General features: G+C 30.0%; 1 protein-coding gene across 1 annotated transcript; it reads left to right on the forward strand.

Annotated features, from left to right (window-relative positions):
* Positions 1-450: 450 nt before the first annotated feature.
* LOC129958879 (uncharacterized) lies at positions 451-17,201 on the forward strand. Its single transcript, XM_056071600.1, has 5 exons — positions 451-766; positions 1,313-1,422; positions 8,221-8,256; positions 15,673-15,879; positions 16,850-17,201. Exons 2-5 carry the CDS (start codon positions 1,377-1,379, stop codon positions 17,071-17,073), a joined length of 513 nt encoding a protein of 170 aa, XP_055927575.1. The 5' UTR covers positions 451-766; positions 1,313-1,376; the 3' UTR covers positions 17,074-17,201.
* The last annotated feature ends 9,141 nt before the right edge of the window (positions 17,202-26,342 follow it).

Genomic DNA, 26,342 nt, shown 5'->3' on the forward strand with positions numbered 1-26,342 from the left:
TAAGACATTATTCTTGAATTTTAGATGGAATTAATCAAATTACTTCAAAATTCTATGGAAAAGTAATTATCAGTGAACGAATAACCCTGATAACAATTTTCTTCTTCGAACAAATTATTCCCGTTAATTTATCAACCTCTACATATTTTCAAAGATCATATTATTCATCATTTTCATTTATAAAGTTATATTTGAATTCAGAAAATGTTAACGACTTTCATTTATACTGACTCATGAGAAAAGTAGGATGAAATATTGAAAAAAAAAAAAATCTAAACTAAAGAAAAATGATGATAAAAGTACCTCTTTTTGTTAGAATAGATAAGCAAGTAGATAAAAAATACTTTTTTTTAAAAAGATGATAATGCAAATGATTCATTCTTTCTTAACTTATTTGATTTGACTTCGTAATCAAGAGTATTTTATTCTACATAGCAATGTGTCGAATAATTTTAAAATAACTCATTCCATCTTGATCTGTATAGAAATATTCTAAGGGTTTCAATAACATTTTTGGGATGTAATCCATTGTTCACGCAGGCATCGTCTGAAAGCAGGTCCACAACTACGTTATTTTTATCTCACATATAGATTTTCATTGAATTATCAGTTACCGATAAGGCTTACGCATATGCTTTTGTTGTCCATCGATCTCCCTTAAGCTGGAACATGACATTTAGGTTTAACACGAACAAATTTACCAAGACATGAATTTAATGACTTTTCCATTAAAAAGGTGTTTGCCACTTGCTGCTCCACCTTGGAAGTAAGTAAATTTTTTAGTTTCCTAAATAATAATAATAAAAAAAAGATAGATAGTATTGAATGCTTAATAAATGTGAAAGCATACATATTGCGATTACATTCGGGAGAATATTTTGAGAATACAATTTAGTATTAAGAAAAGGTATACGAGTGTAATAAAATAAAATATTGTATCGTAAGATAAGAAAAGGTTTTTATGTGGTCTGCGATATTTATAATACAGATTTATACAGATTATTGCAGTAAAATAAATGAACGTTATGAGCAGTACTATTTTTGGTCTTCTGATAATTCGAATATTGACGCGCATGTGTGATTACACAAGACATATGCAATCGCTGAAAATAAGAGATGTTCAAATGATTTACGTGTTTGTTTATATTAATAATTTTTTAATTAAAAATTTTCATGAATTTTGTTGCGTGTTCTTCCAATATTATTTACTTTCATTATACTTTAAGACACTGTATTTTCCAGGAAAAAGTGTTTCAGTTTTTACTGAATTTGATATATGATGAATTTATTTTTATATTTTCTTTAATTTAAGGAAAGACAACGCCGAAATGTAGTTTTATCATCCTATCCTAAGATTATTGTAAAAGAAGAACAGAATGAATAGTATGGCAAGTTTCTTATGGTTTACCATAGTCATTGTTGGTAAGTTGATCTTTTGGATAAAAATGATAACTTTCCTTTTTCGCTATGAATTTGTCTTGCATATGTTATGAAATAGATAAAAATAAGGAAGTAATACCGGAAGAATTTTTTTTTGTATTTTGTATATTATATAAAAATGAAGAATACTAAAATTTCTCTCTAACTATCATAAAGGATGATTAGAAAGATTGCAAAAGACTTAAAACAACGACACAAACTAAATTTTAAAAAATAACGCTGATAGTTAAAAATGTAAAATCTAATCTAATAATACCATCATCACTTTCGAAAACTATAATTTGGTATTAGATATAGTATACAGATATATTTCCCAAAAGGAGAAAGAGAAACCTGCAATGACAATTGTAAAATATATATTCGCATAATTGACAAGGATGAGAGTAAATTCATGCCAAAAATCAGTACTCTTATTAGAGCTTACTGGTATTAATTAATAAGAGTTTAAACACAATATAAAGGGAGTCCACTTTCATTGTAGCCTAAATTTCTAAATCATCAGAGATAGGAATATCTGAGAGTTATTAGCCTAATTGACGACTTCAGATTTAATTTATACCGCATAAAAATTGGACTGTACTATCTTGATTGGAAAGCCAATAAGATTCCACCATAACGCACCTAGTTGAATTAATCCAATACCTTTCATGACAATAAAGAAATCTGCTCTTGCTTGTCTTCAAGAGGGCGTTAATATTTTGATTCTGTAAGCTTATCCTTTTTTGTGTAACTATTGAAGTGGAGAAATAAAATGAATAGTTAAATATGACCGGATTTTTAATGTTATTCAATAATATGAAATGGATTTTCCCAAAAGATTTATGGTTCTTGGGTGAACCACAAGCGATTTCAGAAATCGAACAGAATCTCTTAGAAAAATTGGCCGCTAGAGACTGTAATATTTGTTTGTGGTTAATTCTTTCAAAATTCAAGGTCATTTTGGTTAAATATTTATTCTACCTTTTTTTTTTCTTTCTTTTTCTGAGGTTTCAAACTTTTTTGGCTTTTGAGTTTTTTTAAAAGTTTGAACAAATTTATAAACAAACAAATAAATTATTAATATAGAAATAATGAAGTTATTTCTTTTTATTATTGCTTTTCTGCTTAATTAAAATAAAACCCAAAATAAATGGATTAATTGAAAAGAATATTGCTACGTAAAAAAGTGTTATGCGAAATTTTAAATTTGAAGGCCAAAATCAAAAAGGGAAACATAAATTTCCTTAAAAATTTAAAAAGAATAGATAACATTAATGTTTTTTTATTTTTTCATTATTGACTCAAACATCATAATAATAATTTCAAATAAGAGTACTCGTAATACTCCCGGGTGTTTTAATTCTAAATGATAAAAAAATGCTTTAAATGGCATAAGGGATTATATTTTATGCTGACTAAAAGCATAAATCTATTAAAAATTAAATTAAAAAAATACCTAATTCGCCAGCGCTATTAGTAATAGAAAAATATTCTTGATACACAAATATTTCAAGTAAAGAAGTTCACCTTTTCTGAGATTAAACCTGAATTTAAATATCACGATTTTAGAGAAATTTAATTGACCTCTTTGGTGAAGATTCCTTAAAACAACGGGTGGTGTTTACTCAAGACAGAGTCAAGTGGTTTAAAATATTGAAATTCGAAATTATTTAATTTTTATTTCCAATCGCAGAAGAGAAGAGTTTTTTTATTTAAAAACTTAAAGTGTCAAGAATTTATTTCGTAATTTAATAGGACCGAGGTACTGTATAAAAATTTAGACTTCGTACTTTTTTGTAAAAAACATATATTGACTCAAATAATATAAAACACAATTCTTTACGTTTGTGCGATTCATAGCATCACTAATGGGAGTATATTTAAAAATTAATTATAGGATTGCGACTTCCCACTACAATGAAACAATCAAAAAGATAATGGGATATGTCTCAATATTTGCTAAATTGCGCTGGTATGCTATACTCGTTTTCCCTCTGAAATTGAAATTGACATGTGCTGCCATCTAGTATACAAGATCTAAAACTCTTTTGATCCATACTCGCTTTGAAAGAAAATATACTTTCCATTCAGTATAATGCCTTCGCGCACTTTAGCAAAAATTTAGCACTTAGCCCCCATTTTACATCTGGATAAATGTCCGCTTCTATTCATCCAGTTTTGTTTCTGATATCCAAGGCTTTAAAATTAAAACAAAAAAAAATGACATTTTATCTTTTGGAGTGAAGAGGCTTTAAAAACTAATTCATATTTATAAGTAAAGGTTTTATATATTAGTGAAAAATATTTTTCTTTATTCTTTAACTAAAACAAATATCATAGCTATAAAAAGGGGGGGGGGAGGGAAATGCCCACATTGGAAATTAAATGTAGTTTGAGGTTGGAAGAGAACATTTGACATTCAGAATGAGAGTGAATAATAAATCATTTTCAGAATAGGAAGTAATACTATCTTTAAAAAATCTGAAATAGGTTTGGAAAACAAGAAGCCGAGTTTTTGTACATATTATGATTAAAAAGATAGCAACATTAATATCGTTCTTTGTTTTTTAAATCTGTATACAATGATATTGTATCTTTGGTCCAGAATACCTAAGAGCAATGTTGCTATATCTTCAAGATATTGTTAAACATCTGATATTCAAAATACATAGAAGAGGTGTATAATATCTTGTTCTTGCAGTGCAAGATAGTTAAAAAAATAATGTTACAGACAGGTTAACACTGTAGATAGTTTTAACAATGCTTATGCATGTGCGATAGTTTTATTTCAGTTATTAATTCATTTTACAAAACTCGCTGATATAAAATTGCATTTTATAATTTTTATAATGTTTAAACATTTTTAAGAAATTCAAAGTTAAAATTTTAGTTAAACTTTTTACTTATAATAAAAGTAAGCATAAAAGGGAGATGAAAAGAAGGAAGTCATCCGTTGCTAGGTTAGAAAAAAATTTTGCTCAGCATAATTTTAATTTTGGTGCTTCATCAAGAATTATTAGGTCCATTGAAAGGAAAGTAATGCGTTATATCAGTATATGACGCATAGTATATATATATATATATAAAATTAGGGTTGCTTTGATAACATCATTGTTTTTCAGGGCATATTTTTTTCTCCAAAAAGTAGATAGCTTCGACTGAGAAATTCCATACATTTTGCAATGTCAACTTGTTTTAGATTTTGATCTATATTTGAAATTATTTGTGGCTTTTCGTGAAATGCCAGTATTTAACACCCCCGTCATTGTAGATTCAAGGCTTTGATATATCAAAGATAAACTTCGAGGACCAAGTGGTCAGTTTGAAGTGCTAAAGGCGAATGAACAAATTCTACAATGTCGATTTGGCAACAGAGACACCGAACATCTATGCGCATTCAATCACTAGTTTCCCCTCCCTGACTCTGACAATAAATTACAACTCTGGCAATATATTACATTAAAGTATATCACATAACATCTTGTGATGAAAAAACATAACAGACAGATTAGGTAATTTTTACAGAGGTCAGACGATGAGGAGACTCTTGAGCTGGCACCATTTCTTCCCATTTTGAGAAGCACCGTACACCGAATTGGTTAATACGGCGGTTCTTTGATGAAATCGAGTTTTAAGTCGGGACACCCAGGTCCAAAATGTCAAAGCTTTACAAACAGGTCACCGTGGACAGCTATTCTGACGAATGAAAATGGGTCCAATGGTTAATTTGCAATACGTGGGTATGAAATGTGTGCGACAGGAAGATGTCTACAATTTGCTGCCGATAACTGAAATTTTGTTTCAGACTGATATTCATGTTGGCTAGTTAGTCTTATTTTTATTTTACTGTAAACAACGTGATAGCGTCTTTTACCATTATGCCAAATTCTTTTGTTTTAATTTTCAAACTTGCCTCATGTCATTTACAACTTGCTCTATATGCGAGGTCAATTATAACAGGTTTTGAAAAAAAAATTTCTGGTTCTAAAATTTAAAAAATAAAATGATAATATTAATTTTTTTACTGCATATCATGAATGCATAGTTTAAGTATAAAAAATTCTTTGTGACCATGGAATTTCATTTCAAAATATAAGCATTTTTCCAAAAAATGTTGCAACTAATACTGGTCTCCTCTACACAGGCTTCAATGCATATTGATCGAAGCAAAGTAATGTCATATAATTTATATATATATATATATATATATATATATATATATATATATATATATATATATATATATATATATATATATATGTGTGTGTGTGTGTGTGTGTGTGTGTGTGTGTGTGTGTGTGTGTGTGTGTGTGTCTGCGTGTTTCGGAAAATTTGAAAGAAAAATAATAAATTCCAAATTCTTTAGTTTATTATTCACTATGGAATTATATTTAATGGCTTGATGTAACTACCTTTAACTATAAGGCTTAAAATATGGCTTATAAGACTGTGAGACTTAACATATTTTTTTATGATTATTCTCTTATAGACAAGTAACGTAGTATAAATAGCCCTAGGATACAGAATATAACATGTGATAGTTGTCCATTTTTATCTTTAAAAACATAAAACGAAATATAACAGATTTATTTTTATAGAAGTGTTCCTCCTTCAAGAAAAATGCTGGTACGCGCTGCAGAAATTGTTGCCCATCTACTCTCAACCTAATATCCTAACTCAAAAATTGGCTGCAAAAATTACGTCACAAGTTTGCTTTCGCAATTAACACATGAAAAAAAATGTACTATCTTTTTTCATCAAAATTTACATAATATTTATAGGAATAACAGAAAACATTTTTAAAATGTATTTTTTGTTAAATGAAACATTAGAACAAAGTATTACTCACAGGATTCGTATCAGCTTTCATATCTTGTCTAAAAGTATGGAAAAATTGCTTTTTGATTCACGTTATTTTGCAATTATCCTTTTTCATAAAAAAAAAAAAAAAAAAAAAGCGCGCATTTTCAGTTTTTACTTTTATCTCGTGGCGCCATCTATAGATAAAAAGTAGAGTTTGAAATGGGAAAATATTACTATATTTCTTATCAGTGGGATGAAAAAATTCCACAAAGAAAACAAAGCTTAGATAACATTCAGAACAATTGCGGCTGCCTCAAATTGCAAAGCTTATAAAATAAAGTATTGATAATTATAAATAAAATAAATCAAAATTGGGGGCTCCACATGTAATCAATAATAATTGTAAATATTTTCATTATTATAAATCGATCCTTTAATATCATTATTGATTTGAAATTACTGTACGCAGAATTAATGTACGAAAAATTTGCAGTTTTATTTGTAATCCTTTCTTGACTTATGAAAATCAATTATACACTTTCAATTTCAATGTTTGTAGTTTGTACATGATAAATGGAAAGTAAAGATTATTGAATTCAACTTTTCTGCATTTTATTAAATTGAGACGATCTAATCGCGATCTTGTTGGATTTGTATAGTGCTTTATCAAATAATATAAGTAAATTAAAGAATTTAAGGTAATAAATATGCTTTGTTTCATTCGCTATACACCAACGCATTAAATTGTTTGTTAGTTTCAATAGTTCTTTATAACACAACTGTTCAAAAGTTAGAGACTATTTTCAATTTTGTGAAACTATCTTTCTGATCAGCACATATGATTTAGGATAATTTTAATTATAATACGAAAATTATGGAATTTTTTAAATTGAATACCTTATTTTCAATTAAATTTTTTTTAACGCTTTAAATAGCGAAGTAATAAGAGTTTTTTTTTTAAAAAAATAACGAATTGTTATAGCTCAGAAATAAGTAAAAATATCTTCTGATTTTACTTCAGTTTAATCAGAAATGATTTCATCTATGACTGTAAAAAAGTTTACTAACAAGTTCTTAACCATCGCAAAGCCATTTTAATACATGAACTAAGGATGACAGCTTTTTTATAGCGAACAGTATATTTTAGAAACTAAGCAAGAAAAGACTCTATGGAATTTTCTTTTTCTTTTGAATATTCATATAAATTTTATTACTGTACGTGACGAGACTGTCAAAGATTACAATCAGCTGAGGTTAGGATGATACACAATAAGGTTTTGTTATGTCACAAGTGAGAATCACTTAGAGAATGTTTATCGAATGTGTTTTTAAAAGAAATCTGCTGTATTATCGTTGTATTTGTTACATGAAAGTTCAACCCATGAACTAAAATAAATTTACTATTTTTCCTTTAGATCTTTTTTCTTAAGAAGCCATTGATTGCCTGCTGTAATTTGAAACAACATCAGGTCATTTAATAAGCTTTTCACAAGTAAAACATGATTTCAGAATTTGGATCTCAATTTTATTGTTAAAGGTTCTATAATAGTAGGAGTGACTCTACAGGAAAAATATTTATACGTTGTTTTGACTGTTTAAAATATCAAATTTGTATCAAGTTTGCATCAAACTGATAAATAATAATTTAATTAATTTTTTTAATTTCAACTTTTTAAATATATTAGTTTGTAATGTTTTTGAAATATAAAAGTTAAATATAAAAGTTAATAATAAAAGTTATAAATGTTTTGAAACTTTTTTTTTGGGGGGGGGGTAGTTGATCTAACTAAATCATCACAAAGATACATTCAGAAATTTTTGGATGAATTTTACAATTAAAATTATATTTGACCAAAAATTTAATTAATTTCTTAAATTTTAGACAACATATTTATAATCGGGGAAATTATTTTTTCTACAAAAGCCTTTTTTTATACTTTAGATTTTTTAAATTATTTTTTTAGCATTTTGGAATAAATAGCACTATTTCTTTTTCAGGAATACTGGTTTCATCTCTGGCTATGATAAGCATGGGTAAGAACGACTTTATTTTAAATGTTATTTCAAACCTATCGTTTTAGTATGTTTAGGCATATGTTAATCTTTAATGCTGAACCATGAAAATATATAGACAGCCTAAAAATTATTCAAGGATTAATATTACAGTGAAAAAATCCGTCTGGCGGATGAGAGGCGAAAAGTCTAAAGGGCTCAAGAACAGATAACGGTGCTTTATTTGGCAAGAAAGAGCGAAACACAAATAATAAAATATAAACGAAACATACACAAAGACAGAACTTTCAGTAAATAACAGCATACCAGCATTAAATTGCTATTAAGGAAACGCAATAGCATAAAGTCTTCAGAGAGAACTCACTGGAGATCAACACTCCAAAGAGAGACTTAGCTCAACGACTCTATCGACTCGACTACTACTTGTCTTTATGCCTATTTATATAACTCCAGTGAGAGTACATTGAATGTTCTTTAATGAAAGCTGGAGTCTATGCAGATATCACCAAGATTATTCGAGATTCTTCATTTTTGCAGCCAAATTCTTCTTTAAGCTGCCAAATAGTCGCCAAGGCCGGGAGTTATTAACCTGGAATCTATTGGAATCTACTCAGCATCTGTTAGTTCTATCTTTAAAACTATCTTCCTTAGAAGGTGATTTATTGCTTAAAGAAACAGTATTACAAATTCGTGACAATAACATCAAATCATATGAATATATCTATATCTATATCTATACGGGATACAATCTTACATTTACATTACATTTTTCAATGCTGGATTGTGTTTGAATCTATTTTCTCTTTATATTTAATCTAAGTCAATATTAAAGAACTTTCTATATATATTTTTAATATTTCAGTTTTTTTCTAGACGTTGATAAATATATGTTTCCAAATTTTTCCCCTTTTTCATCGCTTGCTCTGTGGAATGTAGTAGATATTATCATGCTTCTACGAATCTAATATTTAAAAAAAAACATGAAGCCGTTAAATGGATTCCATCTATTCTTGTGTAATGTAAAAACATCCAGAATTTATTCTAGGGACGAGGTTATTATTTTCATACTCATTCGTAGACATACAAGATCTTTTCCTTTCCCGCCTCTACCTCCTTTGAGTACAGCACTTATAATCATGCTTCTACGATGTCAATATAAAATACTTCTTAAAAATGAAGCTGTTTGATGGTTTCCTTTTCATTTATTCTTATATATATATATATATATATATATATATATATATATATATATATATATATATATATATATATATATATATATATATATATATATATATATATATATATATATATATATATATATATATATATATATATATATATATATATATACCAGCAAATACTCCTGAGTTATTTTTTTAATATTAACGCTTACACTTACTCATGATGTTTACAACTTATTCCTTGATTAGCGTTATAATATTAAAATTGAGGTGTATGCAACAAACATTTAATTTATTTTAAGCTATATGACCGATAACTTAATAATGTTATATTCCACAAATTTTAAACCAGCTTTCTTCCGAATTGATATTCCATGAGGAGGTAATAGCATACTTGAGGTAAATGATGCTAAAGTAATGCACTAACATCACATTCTCAGTATCCTTTGTACTGTAGAGTGGTGAAGAATAAAATATTAATTTATATTTGCAAGTTAAGCAACTAACATTTAATTACGTTGGTTACTTTAAAATATCAGAGGGATAGTATAATTCTTTATATCACTTTTCCCTGTCTTCTTTTGGACGATTTTGATGGTGTGACAAGTTACATTTTCCAGTAATATTGATTACTTCCTCTGAATATATTAATGCTATAATGGGGAGGAATATTCAGTTATCGATGGTGGCAAAATGCCATTGGCCTGTCAAGAATTTTACTTCTAAATATACGGAGTTTGGAATAAGTTTAGTTGTTTACTACTAAATATACGGAATATGTTGGGCCGATATAAAATCATTTTTTTTTCGAGACGATATACCGCGGAAAAATTGCGGTTAATAAGAAACGAAATGAGATAAAAATTTTTTAAAATTGATTAATATCTTTCGCTCTCGAGTGGAGTCTTGTCGTAGAAAAAGGCAAGACCACAAGTCATAAAAGTGGGGAAATTCAGCTATTTTTCATTCATTTTTAAAATTAAAATTTTTATTTATTTTTTTATTATAGCATTAAGTACACTTTATAAAGGTAATAATAATAATAATAATTTTAATGAAAATCATTCTATAAGTTCCGGTTTCCCCAAAGTAAAACAACAGCAACAAAAAAGAAATAGAAACAACAGAAAATTTCTTTGCTATGTAGTATTTAGTTCCCAATCATTATCATAATCTTCACGCATCATTTTGTGGATGTATTACAAATAGTTCTATATTTATGTATGACAAAAGGTTATTTAAGTCTAAAAAATATTTACTTAATTTTCCGTTTAGGTAGTCTGTTGCAAAATTCAACTCTAAATCTACTACATAATTTGTTAGTAAAGAAAAATTGTCAAAATTTCAAAAATTAAGAAAATTAAAAAAAACAAAAAACATTTCGACTACGTATATACATGGCAAAAGAAATTATTTAGATCTAAAAAGTGTTTACCTCGATTTTTTCTTTATTTCTGATAGTCTATTGCAAAACTAAACTCAAAATATACAATATCATTTGTTCAGAAATGAATGAATTTCAGTGAAATATGAATGGCAAGAATACCACCAGAAGGAGTGCTCTTCTTGAAATTTTATCGCATATACTCTCCAATGCAGGTACTATCCCTTTCCCCCGAATAAAATGGCGGTCCTTGGGTAAGGCCACAAATACCTTGCATGGCATTGCTGAACAATAGTTACGAGATACAGAGCTATGGCATGAATCTGGCATTTTTATTTATCCTGTCGTGAGAATATGCATTTTTGATGTCTTTTTAATGACCGATTGTCTCTAAAATTGGGCACGACTTACATTTGTAGTCACAAGATCACATGCCGAATTTCATTGAATTAAATCATTACATTTATACGCATGCGAAAGTACAGACAGAAAGACGGTCAACTCTTTGATAGATTTGATTCAAAATTTGATAAGAATCTACTCATTAGATGCTAAACCTGTGCATCAAATATTATTTACATAGCTCTTCATGTTTTGAGATGATCGAATCCTCTTATATTTGAACAGCAAACCTATCAAACTTCCCTTGAATGGATTTTCTTCAAAACTTGATAGAAAACTAAAAATTTGGTCTTAAGTCCATATACCAAGTTTCATCTGTCTAGTTTAAAACGTCTTTGAATTCTCGTGTTCGCAGACAGATATGATGTCAAAAATGTGCTTTTCTAATTCAGAGAGGTCTGAAATGTGGAGATCCCGAGTTAAAATTCTTTGAATATTTCAATATATTCTCTACACAAAAATGAGGTATTTCTATATATGAGGTATTTACAATATATTCTCTACACAATGTGTGAGGTATTTCTATACCTCCTTCACGAGAAAGTGAAAAGTAATGAAAATTAAGAGGCTTTCAAGTCAACAGCTCGGCAATTAAACATCTTTAACTGTTTTAAATCTTAAATGTTTTCTCCTTCTTCTCAGTAGACGATAATTGGAAGTCTGCTTTATCTGACAATGTGAGAGCATCATAGATATTATATCTTATCATGACCAAAAAACAATCAAAGTGAATCAAAAGTATCTTATCATTATTTCAGTTGACATAAAATAGGCAAAATCCTGGCCAATTGCTGCATTTCAAGCGCTTGACAACAGCAAATCAAATAGAGCACACTCCCGAGTATCCGTTTCGCGACTGTCCGGATTCCGTACTTTCCGGCTTAGTTTTCTTCTATGGTAATTAACTGAAGAAGGTATGACGTTTATTAAGCCATCTATTAATGACTTTTTCAAAACCTACAAACTGTAAGTTTTGACTCTTACCTCACAGTTAGTTACCTTTTCATATTTTTGCAATCATTTATCAGTGAAAAATAAAATCAGTTTGAGTCAATTTTCTGAAGAATTAGGTCTACGATTTATATTAATGTTTTATTTATGCTTCCGGCATTTAAGTTAAGCCTTACAGAATTTGTGTGAAAATGTGAATAATTTATATCCATTAACTTACTTTTTCTCTAATAAATTCCTGAAACGTGCATTGCAGTATATAAACTACCAGTATAGAGACTTCTATTTTAACTCGACATGTTACCGGCAACTGCTTCTATGATTCCCAAGGCCACGGCTGCGTTCACATTCTAAGTGGCTTGAAATAAATAGAAGGCTTAGTACTCAATAAGAAGTGAGAAAATACTTATTATTATAGTGAGTTTTGGTATAAAAACCTTGTCTTCTGGTATTGGTGGACAAAGAAATGAATTCATAGAACTCCACCCTATTTTTTGTTATCCGACCAGTCCTTCCGCCACATTAGGCCGGATAGTCGGGAGTGTACTGTACTCAGATGATATTTCAGTGGGAAAAAATGAAATCCCATTTTTACATCATCCATAACATAATTGTTAAACATTGAAACCAGGAAATTCTTCACAGAATCTAAAGCACGAATTTAAAATAATTCAAAAATTCGTTATCTATAAAAAAACTTGCTTAAAACTATTGCTATTTCTACGAATCCGATGCATTGGTTTTGCTCATGCTGATTATACGATGTTGATCCTATTCTGATTGACAGAAAATGCATCAAATAGAAATGATATCAATTTTAAAGTCGAGTAAGTCAACTGCGAAGAGAAAAACAGCCGAAATTTTCAGGACATTATTAATAAGACTACTTCGATAGTCAATAATTTCGGAGCCATTATTTTTTATTCCTTTATTTTTTTATTTCCTTACCCATTATTTTTATTTTGATACATGATTTTCCCAAAGTGGGAGGTAGATTCACGCGATATTCCGATTCAGAAATCACACTCACCAAAAAATGAAAAAAAAAAAAAAAAAAAAACTTAAGAGTATTTTATGAGAAATGTTTGGTTAAAAGAGTTTTACTCCGTATTTGTGCCCTCGGCATCAAAATCCGAACAGCTCTTTCCCTGAAGGGAAAGATTTGAGAGCAAAATAAAATCGTTTTCCCACCCCTAGAGGGCGTTTTGATCAGATTAAGTTGCAACTAGCCCCAGGAGGGTGTATAGGTTGGATCCGTCTCTAAGCCATGTGAAATTTATATATATTTTTCTATATGTCATGTGTCGTAGTTTTATGCCTTTAGTGTTAATAAATAATGAAAAGACAGATTTGGATCATCAGTTGAAACTAATTCGTCACAGGTAGCATTGTGAATAGTTTGAGCAACTGAATTCAGAAACGATCCAATTGCTCACACATATAATATCAGAGTTTTACTATAAATAAAACTCACAAGAGTCATCTAGTGAGAAGAAAGAGTAATATTCAGTACAAAAAAATTTAAAATATAAGATTTTAATAGCTGAAGTATTTCCTTAAAAAGATTCTTAATTTTTATTATTTTTCTTATTTTTGCATTTTGTTTTTTGTTAAGGAGTGGCGTTTTAGCATTGGAGCTTGGGTTCGTAAGAGAAAAAAAATAAAGTAAATGTCTTTTAGATCTAATTATCATTTTGCTGTGCATATCTAATGAACTATTGAAATTCACTCACAAGATTTTTTTTGTTCACCTTGTTGGGAATGTGCGCCCTGAAATTATAAACCTATTTTGATAAAATAATTCTTAATATTCTTAAAAAGTTGATTACTTAACAACTATAATGAAAAGATTGATAGAAATTATAAAATTTTAACAATTATTTAAAACCGTCGGTCTTCGCCGTATTTTATGATTTTTCAAACCCATTTAAATTGATTTCATTACTTTTTTTTATTTCTAATTAATTTGCAACTTTTCCGTGATATAACGGTACGAAAAAAAAAATATTTTTTAAAGCCCATCCTATTGCATAATCTTTAATATTAACGTGTTTTTGTTCAGTTTGGTATTTTACTGCTACAGATATAATCCAAATCCTTGTATTCTGAAACGAACAGATAATCATAATTTTCTGGAAAAACTTTTTTGAAAAAAAGAAGGGAAAATAATAATTACGAATCAGAAAAGATGCTAAAGTTTATTTTTAACTTAAAAAACATTTGAATTAGCATCTAAAAATGAATTTTAATTAGCTACAGCATTTTAAATAGTGGAACAGAATCCGTTATCTTTGAATATAAGGAATTAAACTTTCTTCACGATGCGGTGCTTCACCAACAAACAATAACTGTTGCTTTAACATTATTTGTGCGTGACACTAGTTCTGTCGAGAAGTCGTTTTCTTCACTTGTTATCTTGACTTTGATATTTGACCATGGAAGGAATCTCAAGTGAAAGTTATACTGCATTTCAACAAATTCATTGACACAACAGACATTTCAGCATTTCCGCAGACACAACGTATCAATGGTAGATTTCGATAGGCAACGCAAACAAGATCAATGAAGTAAACATTTACTCGAGTTGGGTGGATTAGACAATAGGTACAATCAAGCCTGCCATTTACTTCCAAATAAACATTTCCCACAGGTAGACATCTCGGAAGAAGCTTCCAACATGGTGGTTGGTTCTAGCCACCAATGTGGATACACGAAAAGATGGGGGTCTGGATCCTCCCATCGATGACGCGACATACTTCCTTAGGGAAGAGTTGTACCGTGACCGATGATGGGCCTTAGGACTCAAGCACAGATTCAGCCAGAGTTGCTGTTGCAGCAGTCCGGTCATTCAAGTTTTTTCATGTGCCTTCAAGCAGGTCGGAGTAATCAGTCTATGACCCCAATAATTAACTATGAGTCCCAATAAACTATTTTTAGCGCCAGTCATCATAGTAAAAGTGAATCATTCGATTCATGGTCACTACCTTCAACTTGTTTGCTTACGAATCCACTATATCATGAAAATGCCGCTCGCTCTTCAGGCCACGGTGGCTGGTGGTAAGGTTTCGTCTTTAGGACCCAAGGGTTTCAGGTTCAAGGTCCGATTCTAACCATAGTGTAAGCGGGGTTGGTGCACTTTAAATCTAACGGGACTAAATGTCTTTCTGCTGGTGTAGTGTGGAACCGTGGAGAGAGGGATGCCAGCTCAGGTGTCATCTTCATTATCTGACTGCGGGTTAAAATTACGAGTTTCGTCCCCTAATAGCCCTAGTGTTGCTTTAAAATGGGGTGTTAATATAACGAAATTAAACTAAGCCACTAGCTCTTTCCGTACTCCATCACAGAGCACATCAAAGCCAATACTCTACTGCATTTGGTATATTAACATTATTTCACCGAAATCCGGGCAAAGGTTAGCCCCAGTTAATTTGGATTCCCTAGATTCTACTGTGTTTTAATTCTTACCATCTGGCATTATTTTTTTACCCCATTCACAAACTATTTGTCTTTAAACAGGAGCTGCCTGCTGGGACTACTGTGATACTGTGCCAGTCATCGCCCAATATTTGGTAATAACAGGATCGATATTCTTTTGCCTCCTGATCTTACTGTTACTACTGACTTTTTGTATCTGCACATCCTCTGGGGATCCAAAAATAACAGGAACTCTCAAAATTGTTGTAGGAGTGTGCGTTAGTGTCATGTATTTGCTTGTTATCGCAGGTAAGATGTTTTTAAATATAGCTTCAATTTAATTTATCGAGTAAGAATTTTATAAAAAAGCCAGTATTGTAATGGTCAAACAAGATTTTGACGACATTTCATATATCAAACTTCCCTGACTCCTACAATTCCATTTTTGGAATTTTGTCAGTCTGTTTGTCTATATGTGTCAAATACTATAGCTTAAAAAAGAAGTTAGCTAGAGGGAAGAAATTTGGCAAAAAGTAATTAAACCGAAATTTTAGACGGATGCCACCAATCGAAAGCCTGCCGGTATGCAAGTCCGTATGAATGTGGATACTATAATACATCAACATAACAATCAAATAAATGAAATTTGATGCGTGATCCGTAATAATGATAAGTGATCTATAATAATGAATGTTCATTGTTTACGTGATCGCAGATAATAAAATTTGATGCGTGTGTTCAAGATCCGTCAAATGGAAAGGTAATTGTGCATTATCTAATTTATTGTCAATAGGAATATTTGATTATGTATCACTTATCAAAATTATTGTTGGTTACAAATTACTAGTCACATTATTTTGCGAAAGAATACGAGGAAGTAGAGGAGACAATTGTCTAACTTTTCATCCTTTGTCTTTTGATAGACATGCACCAACAAGAAAGTGATCAGATTTTAACCTTATTTCTTTGGCTTTACCACTGTGTTTAACAGACAGTTCAGAAGAAAATCCTAATTATATTATTTTTCTAGCTTAGAATTTATATAAATTAAATAATTTAAAATCGATCAATATATTTAATAAGTTTATATAAATAGTATTACGTTGATTTTAATTGTATAAAATTTGTATTCCTTATATCTGCGATTTATGATAAAACTGTACATGATGAAATTTTTTTAATTGCTTTTTCAGTAATCAATATAAAAATCTCTAAATTTCTTTAACGCAATTTGTGATTCATGTTACTTATATTAATTGAATTGAATTTTATTTATTAGGTACTACTGTGCTTTTCGTTCAGTCAGAAGAAGATAGGACTTGTAACAGAACTAGCACAAAAAATGAAGACTTCTTCAAAGAACAATTCAACACTACTGCTCCTCGCACCGCTGATCCTTTTTGCACCAGCACACTTCCTATATTCAGTTATAGTGTTCTCGTAGTTTTTCACGTACTTCTTTTCTTTTCGCTCCTTGTCACATTTTATGACAATTCCAAATAGCCTGAAAGCCATTTGAGCCAAAACAAGGAAGCAAAAAGAACATTTTTCTGTTTCAGGGAATTTATGAATTCATTATTTCATTTTTGTAACATAACACATTTTAAGAGAATAAAGTTATTTGTGAAAATGCAGAAAACATTTTCTCTGAGCTTTTCTTTTCACTTATCCAAGCGTCGGCTAGACACAGATAATATAAGATGGCGCGGCAACGTTGTAAAATGCAGAACTGCGTTTGGATTTCTATATCTTCGAGAAATGGATTAAGGAATTTCTGACTTTATATGTAATCCTATCTTTTCCATAATTTATGTAAGTTATATTTAAAGAGACAAAGTTACGAGGAGTTAGTTTTTGTGTTTAATTGAGATACTTTAGTTTAAAAAGTGTTTTTTCTCGTATAAAAAAATGATAAGTTGAACTCCTTTACTTAGCCTTAAATGAAATGAATACATTAAAAGAAGAAATAGTTTAATTTGAGATATTACATTGTATACAGTGGTACAAACAATTATTATTTTTAAACGAATGTTAAATATCTCCTTTGGACAATATGCTAATGTGAAGTATATTTCCACATAGTATACGATATGTTTAGCACAACTTGGCTAAATATTGCTTTTGCGCCATTTAATTTTTCAAAACCAAATCCTATCTATCTATAACCAACTTTAAGTAAAAATTACTTTGAAACTTTAGAACAAAATTTCAGGAATAAATACAACAAAGCAACTTCTAGCTGTAACAGTTTTGGAGACTTTACGGTAAATTCTTGGCTGGAGGCTTCCAGGTTCGAAACTCGATTAACAAGTGCTACTGTGTAAGCTGGAATATCGATAAGGATTCGGCTTCCGGGTTAGTAGACTCGAGGTTAGAAGCCCGATTTCATAAGTCCCCAAGAACCAAATAATCAGGAGTGGTGGATGTTAAATCCGTTTGAGTAAAGCAGCCCTCTCTGGTGAGGCTTGGAACTTAGGAAAGGGAGTACCTGTTGGGGTGTCTTTCTCGTCATGTGATCATGGTTCAAAATTACGAGGTCCTTCCCAAACTATCCTTTGTGTTACTTCAAAACGGGTCATAAATATAACTGAGCGTTGAGATCATACACATCATCAAGAAAGGCATGGCTGCATGGCTGATATTCATTAATTCTAGCAAAAATGTATCTGACAAAAATAAAATTTCACACACACACACAAGCACACGCATATATAGCTTTATTCCTGTAAAAATATTTTCTCCTTGAAAATAGCTAATAACTGGATGGCTTGGATCTTACAAGCTGAACAAGTTCGAATTCCAAAATAATGGTGGAATACAACCTGAGGTATTTAAGCTGATTGATTCTCATAATCTTTTCGTTCATCGTTTCTTGAATTACAGTAATTAAAACTAATTCAGTTATCATTAAAATAGTTAGGAAATGAGATAGTAATCCTTTGCATATCGAAAACTAATACGTAATTATACAAATGTGAATGTAAAAGATTCCTTTTAGTACTTAGAAAGGCCAAAAATAGTAATAGGTTTGTTATAACTCTTAAAAACAAACATGAGAGCTGCTACTATTATAAGGGTTTTATAATAATCATTATTCAACAAGAATGTGACAAGGACGTGGCCTTCAGAATAGCGAGTCAGACTCGATATAGGAGTGTAAAGGGTTAATGAAAATAAAACTAAATATTGGAATGCAGTTGACTTATTATTGAATTACGTTCATGGCAAGCTAAGAATATATTGTTAAAAACTGGGATTCGTAGGAGCATCATATCTGACACCATATAGTAACCGAAATTGACCTTTCATAACAATTTGACTGCTGTGTCATTCAGTATCTAACTCATCCTCTTACGACAGCTTAGTACGCTGTGATATAAATTGTAGAATGTCACTGTGAAGATAATATACATAGAGAAAGGTTTGAATGGCAATAACTCATCAGTTTCGATAGGAAAAGGTTCATAGTTTCATAATGAGAATGTAACTTTCAATTAGACATCCATTTCCTTTAAGGACAATATTAAAAAAGTACATGACCATTAGCGGTACAGCAAGATCTAACCAATTAATCTTCAGACTTGTATCAAGTACCTTATAATCTTCATATCGAATTATCACTTTTTAAAATTTTAAGTTAAATTTAAATATTCAGTGACACTACTATTTGATTAAAAATTACAAAAACACCTCAAGTAGTGTAACTTTCAATCAGACACATACTTCCTGTAAGGAAAATACAAATGTGTTTGGCCATTATCAGAATAGCAAGGTTTAACTCTTCATTTTCCTGCTTTATACGTGTGACGAATTAACGCTTTTGAACTTTTAAGATAAAATTAAATCTTTTGATGATACTATAATTGAATTAAATTGCACAAACTGCACAAATACCTTAATCTATGAATTCTTTATTGGATAAGTAGAACAACATATTTATGGAACAGGAGGTGCCATCTAATTGGGTTATAAAGATAATAGATCACTTATGGGGGTTGAAGAGCATGCCAATCAATCTACTTAAATAGGACAGCCTAATTAGTTAAGGGAATTGACATCAAAGGAATATTTTTGAAATAACTTGGAAAAAGGATATCTCGAAGGGAGCTCTTTTCCATCCGGGATTCGCACAATAATTTAGTGAGTGCACAGTTTATAGCCATACCCCAAGTGTTCCAGTGCCTTTTACAACTCATATCTAGTAGAAATCAAATTATTGCGAGGACACAAAACTGTAATAATATATTACTAGGCAATGTATTCAATATAGACATGCAGATCTCATGAAATGAATATTTTTTTGTTATACAGAAATAATAAGTATTTATTCTTTCTTTTCTTACAAAATTGAAAATTCTAATAATTATTCTGTGTATTAATATTTTATTGCATCAAACAGAATTTTATGTAATTCATCTTTAAGAAGTAAAAATTTTCTTAAAAATACACACCAATAAATATAACAAATCTCAAAAATAATGTTTTTTAATACTTTCTTTAAAAAAAAATATTTGAGAGCTGTGATAGAATTCGGACATATGAATTCGGACGCCTTATGAAAAATTAAAAAAAATATGTAATAAAATATAGAATTTTTTGGATAGCTTCTGCGTTGTTTTGTAGAATTTTACTCAGCTTAGAAAAATAGTTTTGCTCTGGAATGTATTTCTGACCCTGAAAATATTTTTCCTTCTATTTTTCTGTTAACTTAAAACCTTTTACGTTTTTCCTTTTGTGAAAGAAATAGCATATTTTTATGACATAAATAAATTAAATTTAAATAAATGTGGAATACAAAATGATTTTATTTATAACTTTCTCCAATTACATTCGAACTCCTTTAGATGTTATTTTTTTAATCCATCCCAAAAAATTTTTCAATTTTCCTGGACTCATATATAATTTCATATATTTTCATTGTCATTATTTGCTTTTCTCTATTCATGAATTTATTTTTGATCCTAATAATAAAAGACTCTTTTCCTCCGATTAAAATCTTTTTTGGAAATGCATTTAAATCCATTCATAATAACTCAAAAGAATCTCGCGGGAGCTTATTTATTAATTATAATTCAGAAACAATACGAGATTATAAAAAAATTAAAAAGAGGCAGAAATTATTGTATTGTGTTTTTCTGGAATCTTGATTTATAATTTATTCGGTTTTAATTTTCAAAGCGAATATAGATTGTTAATTAAGGACGTATATAATAACAAATGACATTTCGGTAGAACATTACTCTTATTTTATTGGATATTTATTATTAACTAAATGAAATTGTTATTTGCGGTTGCCAATTTTTTTTTTCTCGTTTAGTAAGACTCTTGCATAATAGATTTTAAAACTCCTTGCTTTATGTTTTAATTCTTACGACATAAAAGATTTTCAAATTTTTTCTCCCTTTTCTTTTGTCTACTTATTTTATTTAGAAGGATATCGATTAAGAAGAGAGGCTTACTTTTTTTATTTGGTAAGTTGGAGAACAAGGTGGGCAATTTGTGATTCCAAAATTTTTATTTATACATCTAGTATACAGCGTTTTGGTCAACATTTTTTCTTTCTTTCTTTCTTCTTATAAATTCGCATTTATGAAATACAAGAACCATTTATGTTATAGACAACGTTTAATAAAATTTCTTATTTCAGATGACAAACCAAAATATGTTTTTATTGTTGAAGTCTCCACGCATGCGGTTAATGAAGAAAAAATTATTATAAATTAAAATAAAGTTAATTTTTCATTTTAGGTTATTCAATGCAAGATAGATTTTTATGAAACGTAGTGTGAGAAATTCATTGAATTTCCCTCCATTTTTGCTAAGATTAAAAATTTTTTTCGGGATTTTCATTGTTATTTGCAATTGCAGATCCATGCTAGACAGTTAAAGTTACAGTAAATAGATTTTGAGGGATGCAGGAAAAATCAAAATACTCACATTACTCTTTAAGTTATAGTAAAAGTATTTTAGTTGAGTGTGGGTTTAGTAATGGCTTCCCTAAATTATTTTTATTTTCTACATTTAGATAGCTTTAAAAAATAATTTTTCTTAAAGGTCTAGATAAATTAAATTTATTACATATATTTATAGGTAATTATTATTTACAGTTACATTGTGCCTATGAATTGCAGTGTTATTTGTAGGTTATGTCACATTCATTATCTTCTGTAGCTATTTCGAACGGCCTTTCTGGACATGAAAGTTTTTACAAGGCTATTCAGAGAAAGATTAGCGTTACTGTGCAAGAATTTTCAATGTTTCGTCACAGGAATGCATTTCTTTTGAAATCCATTTAATCCAGCTTTGAATGCTATTTTTTTATAAAATTAATTAAAAGAATCTTTTCTAATTCATTTCAGAATAAAATTAAACGTCTGGGTAATTATTGATAAACAACAAATTTCCAATCCTGATCCTGACAGTTCCAGAAAATCAAAAGACATCTTTGGGAATTTTAAACAATTCTTGGCTGCAATCTGAAATTCAAAAACAGTTATATAAATCCACTTATAAGTCCTTTAACAAAATGCAAATTTTCAATGGAAAGAGGTAGAAGTAACTGCAGTTAAAAATTTTGACAAACTTAAGAGCCAAAATAAAAATAAATAAATAAAATAAGCTCTTAGGTTTTAGTACCAAAAGTGAGTGGCGTGGTCGATGAAACGTTGTTTACAGATATTTATGTAATAGGTTCCGATCCTGGCAGTAAGGAGTTAAGTCTAATTATTAAATAAACAAATTTCATCTGACCACACCTGCATGATGAATATGTTTAAAGGCTTGAAAATTGGCAAAACATTTTAAAAAGTTATATATGCGAAATCAGATATTTTATTAGATTTTACTTCTTTTCCAAACCCAGTTAGTTGTCAGATATATTTAAAATAATTCCTTTTTTTTAAAAAACTTTCTTCTCCCTCCCCATCCCCAGTATTTGAGTCTGTTCTAAATTTTAGTAAGTGTAATATTGATTTAAAGAACTTTTCAGTTTCTCGTATTAAAAAGAAATGAATAATATGAATACTGCCTATAAATAATGTTTGATCCACTAGTACATGCTTGTTTGTTTTCTTATGGCACTTGCCACTGACAAGCCCGCTGTTACGAAGACAGCGATTTAAGCCTGAGGGGGAACGTCTCTTATTTTTTATAGCAGCGCCAACTAGGGCCAAGAGTACGACTTTGCCACTCACGCATCACTCATTCGCTTGCACAACCCCTTTTTACAGGAGGGCACATTCACACATCTCACAGATAGAACAACAGAAGAACAACCATGCCCAAACCGGGACTCGAACCCGGGACGCCCAGATCACGGGGAAGACGCGCTACCCCTATGCCAGGACGCCGGCACTAGTACATGCAAATTACATTATCAAAAAATACATCTCCATATCACAATGATTAATAACCGATTAAAAATTAGCATTTAAATATATGTGAAAGCAATGGAAACTATTTAAATTGAACGATTGAAGACACTGAAATTTGTATTTCAAATCTTCAATTTTTAAAAAAAAATTAGAGAAAAATGCAAGATAGTATAAGTATTTGTTCATTAAACTGCGAATAAAGTTTTATCTGCAGGCACCGTATACAATAACGTTCTTTCCGCTGCTACTGTAGTGACTAATATCACTAGTTAAACTCATTAAGTTCTGAGATTTTCATCATCAAAAATTCTGATCAAGCTTAACTGCAGTGATCAACAATGCGCGGCAATGTGGCGTCCACTATATAACGGAGCCTGTCGATGGTGTACTGTACTCAAATTGCGTTTTATTCTTGATATTTTATTGCGTAGATACTGAACTTGAAACAAAGGTTTGCTCGCAGACATTGTGTCTGCCCATAATGTGGATCTTTTTATGAAATCAAATTAAATCTGCTACAAATAATAGCGGAAAACCCACAAGCCTCTGCTTGCTAGATTCTTCGAGCTTGAATATTTTGCTTATCTTTGCTTGTCACCTAAGGATTTTTAAAAACGCTACATACTCTTTATCCAAAAGAGCAAATGATGAAAATTTTCACATGCTGAATTTTAATTTGTTAATTGTGATGCTCTATGCCCATTCTTAAGCTTGATATGAATACACGGATGAAAACTGGTAGATCTAAGGCATAATCATATAAAATTCCAGAATGAATCTCAGTTCTGTAGGAAAAAGTGAAATGAATGAATTATATATTGAAGATTCGATTGTGAGATGATATGGATTCAACCATCTATGAAACTATACGATTGAGGGTTTCATTTCACAGACAATTCATCAAGTATACTGTTTAATGGGTGTCAATATTGCTGCGAGGTGTCTTGTATTTTCAGGGTGGTGTAATGTAGGTGTTTATCGAATGGGGTTCTTTTCATTCTTCGTTTTATGCTCACATACTAAATGTCAATTGAATTTTCAATATTTTATAACACAGTAAGCATTCAAATCTCTGTACATCGAATTTGAAGACTCCCGGAAAAAAATATTCGATAAATAAAATTTTAATATACGAAAACGTATATTGATACTTTTACATTTGCTTAATAAGAAGAATTCTGCATGGTTAAATTTTTAAGCTTGAAGGAGACCTGAAAGAAAGAACTATGAAAGAAATTGATTTTAAACTAGTGGGAGTGATTTCCAGAAACTTTCTCGCATACATCTTAATAACGGTGTTATCCCCACCCCCTCCGGCATAAAATTTGTCCTGAATGCTTCGAGAGCACAGTTTTTATCTTCAGAGTCCCTCATATGAGGATTTTGTGCTTCGTAGCATACTGAGAAAAGTGAATATGCATTTTAGGAGCCTTTTTATCACCCGATTAAGGTCACATTTTACACAAAACTGGAATTCTAGTAGTAAGTCCATATACCAAATTTCACTTGTATAAGTCACTGCCTTTTTTATAATATTGTGTTTGCATGAATAAAAATGCATACACAGACATAAGATCAATCCGTTAAAAGGTTTGGTTGAAAAATGTTATTCGAATCTACATTTTAGATGCTGTAACTGCGAACTAAATTTAAGTAATTCTTTTATGTTGCGTCGTAAAACGTGTTCATTGTCATTGTCAGACAGACAGCCTAACTTCCCGTAAATAGATTTCCTTCAAAACTTTACGCAAATTTGAAACTATGGTGTAACTACATTTCTTAAGCGTTTCCCAGTGCTCAGAATTCTGAAAGTGCTCAGATTTTTGTGTTATCGTATTTACAAAGTCAGACAAAATTCTAAAAATTTGTTTTTAGGCCTTAAGGGAGGTTTAAAATGACAATTTCTCACAAAATTTCGAACTTGAATTTTTCGATGATTACAATACTTTATATACTTCGTAAACAAGAAAAGAAAAATGTACAAATAAGTAGGATTTTTAAATATAGTTACTAACGTGTTTGTTGAAATTTCCTTCTTTTGTGCCGTGTCTTCATTTTTTTGCCCCTTTTTCTACTCCTTTTGTTGATCTAAGCTTTCCTGTCGCATTTAAAGATTTAAGTTTAGGGACCATACTTACTATATCTAGAACTAAACTGAAATTAAAGCTGAAAACTCGCACGTCATCTTAGAAAAAGGATTTGTAGAACATAACTTAAGAATAACATATGAATCTCTGACAAGTATTTTTTTTTTTTTGTAAATTATTTCCGATCTTCCGAGAATTTCTATTTCAGTAAGAATAGTTTTATTCTTATTTAATCTATACTCCATCCTAGAGCGAAAATGACTATATGACTACTTTTTGATTGCAATAGCTGAACATATGTTTTTGATGCAGAATGTAATCTTACAGTATATATATCTTTTACCCAATACACAGAAATTGTTCTTCTATTGCAAAATCCACGATTCCTAGAAATTCTAAATAACAGTGACTTTCCATGCATAGAACTTCCGCATTATAGCATTATTAATTTGGTGAAATTTAATCAAACCTTGGAAACAGAAGCTAACATTTTCATAATTTTATTTTGTACAAGAAGTCCAAAAGATTTTTTACGGTGCTTGCATCCCATCTGAAGAGTTTTTGGAGAACACATATTTTGCTACCATTTGGTTAAAAAGCTGTAGATTTAGTATAGATTCAAATCTACGAAATAAATTTTTCTTGTGAAGGAGTTTGATGCTTGACTTCTTCTCTGGGCAAAATTATTCGCCGCTATCGTCAAACATTTTGACGAAAGAGACCTTCAAAGTGCACAGATGTTACTTACGTATGCACTTATTTGTTAGACATTACAAAATTAGCACTTGATCTTGCCTTAATTGATTTATTTTCCCATATGCTATACATGCATTGAATTATCATATTTTTGAATCTTTTAAATGAAATTAAAGTCATATATAAAAGCTAAAATTCGGTTCAAAAATTAGGTGGAATTCATTAATATCTGAAGTGTTCTAAGGAATCTTAATTAAATCAAAATAGCAGAGTATTCTGAAAGCAAAAGGCTTCATCTTATTAGATGGTAAATAAAATAATACAGTTAAGGGATTAATGTATCGCACAATCCAATGAACGGGCTGATAATAATGTGTGAGGATAAGGAATCCATCGATTTCGGCCTGGAAATGAACCGATGAAAGCGAGATGAGACGCCATCATTATAATCCCTAGATATAGCGAGCCGATATCAAAATCCATCATCCTTTATATATTTATAGTATATAAAAATGATTTGATACGAGTTGAAAAAATAATAAGTTAAGTATAAAATTCTTGCTATGTTTGTTGATTTAAAAATAGCAAAATTTTGTAACTTTCATATTTCTTAAAT

The sequence above is a fragment of the Argiope bruennichi genome, chromosome X1 (genome assembly GCF_947563725.1).
Source record: "Argiope bruennichi chromosome X1, qqArgBrue1.1, whole genome shotgun sequence".
NCBI classification, from domain to species: Eukaryota; Metazoa; Arthropoda; class Arachnida; order Araneae; family Araneidae; genus Argiope; species Argiope bruennichi.

Bases quoted from the DNA above. Each gene is read 5' to 3' on its own strand.
- LOC129958879 (XM_056071600.1), top strand. From the start codon at position 1,377: ATGAATAGTATGGCAAGTTTCTTATGGTTTACCATAGTCATTGTTG. The intron at 1,423-8,220 runs GTAAGTTGATCT...TTTCTTTTTCAG, and splicing joins GTTTACCATAGTCATTGTTG to GAATACTGGTTTCATCTCTG. The intron at 8,257-15,672 runs GTAAGAACGACT...GTCTTTAAACAG, and splicing joins TCTGGCTATGATAAGCATGG to GAGCTGCCTGCTGGGACTAC.